This window comes from Ailuropoda melanoleuca, chromosome 3, assembly GCF_002007445.2.
Source record: "Ailuropoda melanoleuca isolate Jingjing chromosome 3, ASM200744v2, whole genome shotgun sequence".
Classification (NCBI taxonomy): domain Eukaryota; kingdom Metazoa; phylum Chordata; class Mammalia; order Carnivora; family Ursidae; genus Ailuropoda; species Ailuropoda melanoleuca.
In genome coordinates this window covers 27,650,688-27,656,670 of record NC_048220.1, presented here as the reverse complement: position 1 = coordinate 27,656,670, position 5,983 = coordinate 27,650,688, and the positions used below count along the sequence as shown (strand labels likewise).

The 5,983-nt window shown below is 54.9% G+C and overlaps 1 protein-coding gene across 3 annotated transcripts; it reads left to right on the top strand.

Annotated features, from left to right (window-relative positions):
* The first annotated feature begins 245 nt into the window (after window positions 1-245).
* On the top strand, window positions 246-5,231 carry STING1 (stimulator of interferon response cGAMP interactor 1). Of its 3 annotated transcripts, none has more exons than XM_034656102.1 (8): window positions 246-345; window positions 602-697; window positions 1,196-1,422; window positions 1,548-1,731; window positions 1,868-2,087; window positions 3,010-3,248; window positions 3,973-4,159; window positions 4,718-5,231. In XM_034656102.1, exons 3-8 carry the CDS (start codon window positions 1,196-1,198, stop codon window positions 4,906-4,908), a joined length of 1,248 nt encoding a protein of 415 aa, XP_034511993.1. In that variant the 5' UTR covers window positions 246-345; window positions 602-697; the 3' UTR covers window positions 4,909-5,231. The 3 variants fall into 3 exon arrangements, with proteins under 3 accessions (XP_034511993.1, XP_011218604.1, XP_034511992.1); XM_011220302.3 differs by having other exon boundaries at window positions 1,045-1,422; window positions 1,979-2,087; XM_034656101.1 differs by having other exon boundaries at window positions 1,045-1,422.
* Window positions 5,232-5,983: the final 752 nt, after the last annotated feature.

Here is a 5,983-nt window from a genome sequence, read left to right as displayed (position 1 = left end):
GTAAAATAGTACGTGTAACACTTAGCACAATATCTGGAACATGGTAAACTCTTTATAATGATGATTGATGGTGAGGTTCCCCGTGACTGTTTTTTTGACTAGAATCACAGGGTTCTCTCTGAGAAGTCACAGGGGTGGCTACGTCCTGTGGAGAGCCAAAGCCCCACTCCCCTGAAGGCTCTCTGCTGCTACAAAGCCCTTTACCCAAAAGGCTGCTGTGACAGGAAATAACTCTCATTCTCCCTTCCTCCTTCCCCATATCACAGTCTTCAGAAAAAGAGGATCTGCATCTAGAAATCGGAGCGTCTTTGTTGGTCCTGTGGAGTCCTGCCTGGTTGTTGGAGAGTATGTTTGGTCATGGGGGCTGAAGGGGTTCAGGGTTGTGGCTCCAGGGGACGGTGAGGGGGAGCAAAGGGCAATGGAGCAAGGGCCTCCTCAAGCTTCCCTCCCCATACCAAGACTGGGGCATGGCGTGTCAGGGCCCCTCCTCCATTGCCGGGAAGCAGGAAATGCCCTCCTCTCCTAAGCTGTGGTTTGGTGAGATGCCAGGGCTGGAGTGTTGTGGAAAATATTTGATTGTTTTCTAATGTTTCATTTTCAGGCTGTACCCAGAGAGGCTGGCCTTGGTCGCTGGGAGCCATCGCACTGACCTCTCCCAGTCGTCTTCCAGAACAACCTGCAGTCTCAGGAGTAGAAGGTAGGTAGGATCAGGCGCAGTGGAGCATAGGCTCCCAGGCTGAGGCTCCCAGAGACCCAGAGATGGGTGGCAGCCTTCCGGCTTCCCTGCCTGCACCCCCAGACTGTGGTGTCACCTCTGCTGACTAAGGTCTTCCCTGGGGTAGATTCGGGGGAGAGGGAAGCCCGGGTTCCCAACAGTCCCTAGGTGGGTGGCACCTCACAGGACAATTTCGGTCTGGGTCTGGGACAGTCACTGCTTTCTTTCTTCACTACACCTGTGGTCTTCCTGGGGTGGGGTAGGGTGGATACGTGTGGGCACATGCACTTCTCCCCCCACTCCCTTTTCAACAAATCTCTCCCGGACAGGAGCGCTGGGATGCTATATGCCCATGCTGTCCCCTAGAGGCATCTCCAGCAACAGCCTCTGACTCTGGCTGGCCACCAGGAAGAAAGAGAACTGTCCCAAAGCGGTAGGAGAGGGAGAGGATAACAGCAATGGGTTTCTTGGTACCTACAGATGCCCCACTCTAGCCTGCACCCATCCATCCCGCGGCCCAGGGGGACCAGGGCCCAGAAGGCAGCCTTGGTCCTGTTGGCCTTCTGCCTGGCAGCCCTTTGGGGGCTGGGGGAGCTACCAGAACACATTCTCCGATGGCTGGTGCTCCATCTGGCCTCTCTGCAGCTGGGACTGCTCTTCAAGGGGGTCTGCCATCTGACTGAGGAGCTGTGCCACCTCCACTCCAGGTGACTCCATTACCCACGGCGACTGGGCACCCCATACGTCTTACTCTCTTGACCCCAGCCCCACCCCTCCTTGAATCTCTCCGTCTGCGCTGGGCTGGAGTCTGGAGCTTGACTGTTCCCTGCAGGTACCAGGGCAGCTACTGGAGGGCTGCGCGGGCTTGCCTGGGCTGCCCCATTCGCTGCGGGGCTCTGCTGCTGCTGTCCTGCTATTTCTATGGCTCCCTCCCAAACACAGCTGGCCTGCCGTTCACTTGGATGCTTGCCCTCCTGGGCCTCTCGCAGGCACTGAACATCCTCCTGGAGCTCCAGGTAAGACACAGAGGGAGGTGGAGGATGTAGCCAAGTGGAGGTGGCAGCTAGTATGGCCTACTCTGAGCTCAGTATTGGGAGTGGGATGAGTTTATAGGTTGGTCCTTAGAGCAGAGCCTATAATGTCCTGCAACAGGGAGTCAATGACAGAGAAGTGAGCAAGTTGGCAGCAGGTCGGGAAATCTTGAGGAGGAGGGCTCTGGTTATCCTTCCTGGAGGCTCCCCACCCCCACCCTGCTGTCTACAGAGTCTAGCCCCAGCTGAGGTCTCTGCGGTCTGTGAAAAAAGGAACTTCAATGTGGCCCATGGGCTGGCATGGTCATATTACATTGGGTACCTGCGGCTGATCTTGCCAGGTGAGCCATTCTCTGCCCCTATTTCTAGATCTTTAAGACAGACAATAAGACATAAAACTTGTGTTTCTAGAACCTGTTGTATTTTTCAAAGAATTTTTATTCCTAACGAATCATTTGATGCCCAAAGCAATTCTGTAGGCGTGAAGGATGTTATTGTGCCTGGTTTACAGGGAGGAATATGCACTTCTCCCCCTTAAAGCCATTAAGTGACTTCTCTCAGGTTAACCATTAATTCTTCCAATGAATATTGATTGCATGTTCTGCGTCCTTCGTGTGTATTTTTGCTTTTAATTCATTCCCTGTGGGCAAGGGATAATCATCATCCCTGTTTTCGAGATAAGAAAATTGTGGTTCTACGAGGCGAGGTGACTTCTCCAAAGTCACACAGCTTAGTGAGCTGTGGCGGAGATGGGATTTGAACCCAGGTCTGTCCGGAGCCTGGATCCTTGACCACTCTACTCTGAGCCCGTGTGTGATGTCATGTCTCATTTCTTCTGACTTGCTGGCCGAGGCCGTGGTTCCCTTCATATGTCATTGCTGTCTGCCCTTGTCACCAGGGCTTCTGCTAGGAAACAGGTCTGGAGCTGGAGGCCAGACCCCGTGCACCTGGGAGTGCTGGGAATGTTACCTTCCAGGACTCTTCCTGCCTTTCAGAGCCCTAAAAGCTGTGGTGGGAAGGAGTGGGGTGAGCAGAGAAATCTGGACAAAGGACAACTGAGGAGAGAGAGAGAGGTCGTGGGAGTAGAGGGAGGGGCGGGAGGGTCCTGGAATGCTCTGCCCTTCCTGGCTCCTGCACAACGCAAGCGGACTGGCCCCTTGGTTCTCTTGCACGCACTGAGGGAACCAATGACCTGGATCTCCGTCCTGGGCTGGGCGGGAGTTAGGGTTAGTAGGAATGACTTCTCGGGCCTCTCCACCCCAGGGCTCCCAGACCGGATACGCACGTACAATCGGCTGCGCACCAACATGCTACGGGGCGTAGGGAGCCATCGGCTGCACATCCTCTTCCCTTTGGACTGTGGGGTGCCTGACGACTTGAGTGTGGCCGACCCCAACATCCGCTTCCTGTATGAGCTGCCCCAGCAAAGTGCTGACCGTGCCGGCATCAAGGGCCGGATTTACACCAACAGTGTCTATGAGCTTCTGGAAAACGGGCAACCGGTGAGTGTGTGGGGAGGAGGGTGCTCCCAAGGAGGAGTCAGGCCCCGAGCACCAGAATTCTGACCCCTGGCCAACCACTGATAAAAATTCATTGCCTTCTCTAAGCCTTAATTTCCCCAATTGGTCCCAAGGCTGGGCATGATTCAGCTTGAGTTGCTGATAATGATCAGTACCACTAATGGAGCCCTTACTGCATACCAGATGCTATTCATCTGACCACCTCATCTAACCCTCGCTATCGCCTGTGGGGTGAGGACTGTTATGACCCCTACTTTGCAGATAAAGAAACCGAGACTCAGAGAACCAGCAGGAAATTGGACGATTTCAACCTGACAAGCCACACGCTTGACAGTAAAGCTGTCCTAGACAAAGATGTGAGAATGTCTGAAAGGTCTCACATAGGTTGGGGGAAATCCAGGCCAGGGTTGAACCCCAGAGCCCAGCCCCCAGACTGATTTCCAGCTGGAGCAGTTGACATCAGGTGACTCAGTGGGCCTTGCCCTGGGATCTGAGAAGGAGGATGTGTGGAGGATAAATCTAGCACAGTCCTGGTCCTGATTTTAGGAGCAACGGCCACCAGACACCATAGATCCCATCAGGGTAGCCACCTCCCAGAACGCCATCTCTACAGGCCAAGGGAGCAGGGCCCCAACAGTGGCACCAGCATCCAGAGTCTGTCTGTCTGGGCCCTGGTTGAGTCTTGTCTTCCTCTCATCTCTTCTAGGTGGGCATCTGTGTCCTGGAGTATGCCACCCCCTTGCAGACCCTTTTTGCCATGTCACAGGATGGCCGGGCTGGCTTTAGCCGGGAGGATCGGCTTGAGCAGGCCAAACTTTTCTGTCGGATACTTGAAGACATCCTTGCAGATGCCCCGGAGTCGCAGAACAACTGCCGCCTCATTGTCTACCAGGGTGAGGGGTTGACAGGTTACAGGGCAGGAAGAGTCAGGTGTCCCGAGGGGTTAGAAGTAGATAGAGCAGCACCATGCCCTGGGCCTTCCCAAGTGGTCAAGACATTCAAGCCCAGCTTCTCCCTCTCCCGGGAGAGGTCCTACCTCTCCACCCAGGGCACGCAATTGCTTTCTGAGGTATTTGGCTATGGGTCGTGGGTGGAGTGTGAAGAGATGGGCTCCAGGAGCCCCTGACTTCATCTGGGAATGCTGGAAGAACAGAAGAGCCCCAGGCCTGGGACAGAGAGATGGGGCTGCAGCCTCAGGGGCAGGTCTCTGCCTGTCTCTGAGAGCCATCTCTGAGACTGAGAAGGTGGAATTCTGTTACCTCTGAAACCACTTCTAGCTCTAGAATTCCCAGAAACTCTAGCCCCAGAGGCTAGGGGTGGGGAGGGATGCAGGGAGGTGAGGGAGAGGGAGGGTTGGGGGGATCTGCCCAGCAAGTCTCAGGGCATGTTCAAGTGAGAACACAAGGGGTCCTCACCGCACTCCTCCCCCACCTTCCCCATCCTTGCTCCAGAACCTGCAGAGGGAAGCAGCTTCTCCCTGTCGCAGGAGATTCTCCGGCACTTGCGGCAGGAGGAAAGGGAGGTCACTGTGGGCAGCCCGGACACCTCGATTGTACCCAGTTCCTCCACGCTGTCTCAGGAACCCAAGCTCCTCATCAGTGGCTTGGAACAGCCTCTCCCACTCCGCACAGATGTCTTCTGAGGCCCAGGGTTAGCTGGTCTGAACCCCCAGTGCTCCCCAAGACTCTGGATCCTCAAGACTGTGGATAGAAGGGCTTTCTTCAGCAGCTGAATGCCCAGCAGAACCACTTCCTCCCACAGGGAGCCTCTCAGAGAAGGTCCCGGAACTTAACCTCTCAAGATGAATCCTATGACCTTGGGCAAGTCATTTTACCTCCCTGAACCTCAGTGTCCTCACCTATGAAATGGGATTATAATCACTGTCCTACCTACCTCACAGGGTTGTCGTGAGGACTATGATTGTATGGAACATTTTTGTAAACTGTAAATGCCCAGGAAACTTAAGGGATGTGTCGGGTGTCTTCCATTGGACCTCCAGACTGACTCTCTACCTCTCTCTGCCTCCTCTTCCCTGGGATGGCATCAACAGGCTCCCTTGCTCTCTGAATTCTGGTCATGTTCAGTTCACGGGAAGCCCCAGTAGGAGAACAGAGGGAAAGAGGACGGTGAGGTTGGGGTAGTTATTCCCCCAGATCCCTCCCTGCAGTACCAAGGTCAGTGGGCTTTCTGTATCTCCGACCTAAAGTCATGGTTCTGCCATGCTCTCGGTAACCCTGTCTCTCCCCAGGTTCCACTACGTGCCCCTTCTCCGTGCTGCTCAGACCTAGCGCTGGTCCCGGTTTCCTGCGAATGTCCCCCCTGGAGCACTCACTCTCACTTGTGGTTTCCTTATACCTGCCCTTTCTAAACAGCCCCCTTTCTTTTTTTAAAGAAAATTTTTTTAAGAGAGTGCATATATGGCTGTATGTGGGGGAGGGTGGATGGGAAGGGGCAGAGGGAGAGGGAAGAAGGAGAGAAAGAATCTCGATCAGGCTCCATGCCCAGCATGGAACCTGATGCAGGGCTCGATCTCACGACACTGAAATCATGACCTGAGCTGAAATCAAGAGTCAGACGCTCGGGTGCCTGGGTGGCTCAGTCGGTTGGGCATCTGCCTTTGGCTCAGGTCAAGATCCCAGGGTCCTGGGATCCAGCCCCACATCGGGCTCCTTGCTCAGCGGGGAGCCTTCTGCTCCCTCTGCCTGCCACTCCCCCTT

Coding starts and splice junctions, on each gene's coding strand:
- STING1 (XM_034656102.1), top strand. CDS start 1,196: ATGCCCCACTCTAGCCTGCACCCATCCATCCCGCGGCCCAGGGGGACC. Junction 1,423..1,547: donor CTGTGCCACCTCCACTCCAG/GTGACTCCATTA, acceptor TGTTCCCTGCAG/GTACCAGGGCAGCTACTGGA. Junction 1,732..1,867: donor ACATCCTCCTGGAGCTCCAG/GTAAGACACAGA, acceptor GTCCTGCAACAG/GGAGTCAATGACAGAGAAGT.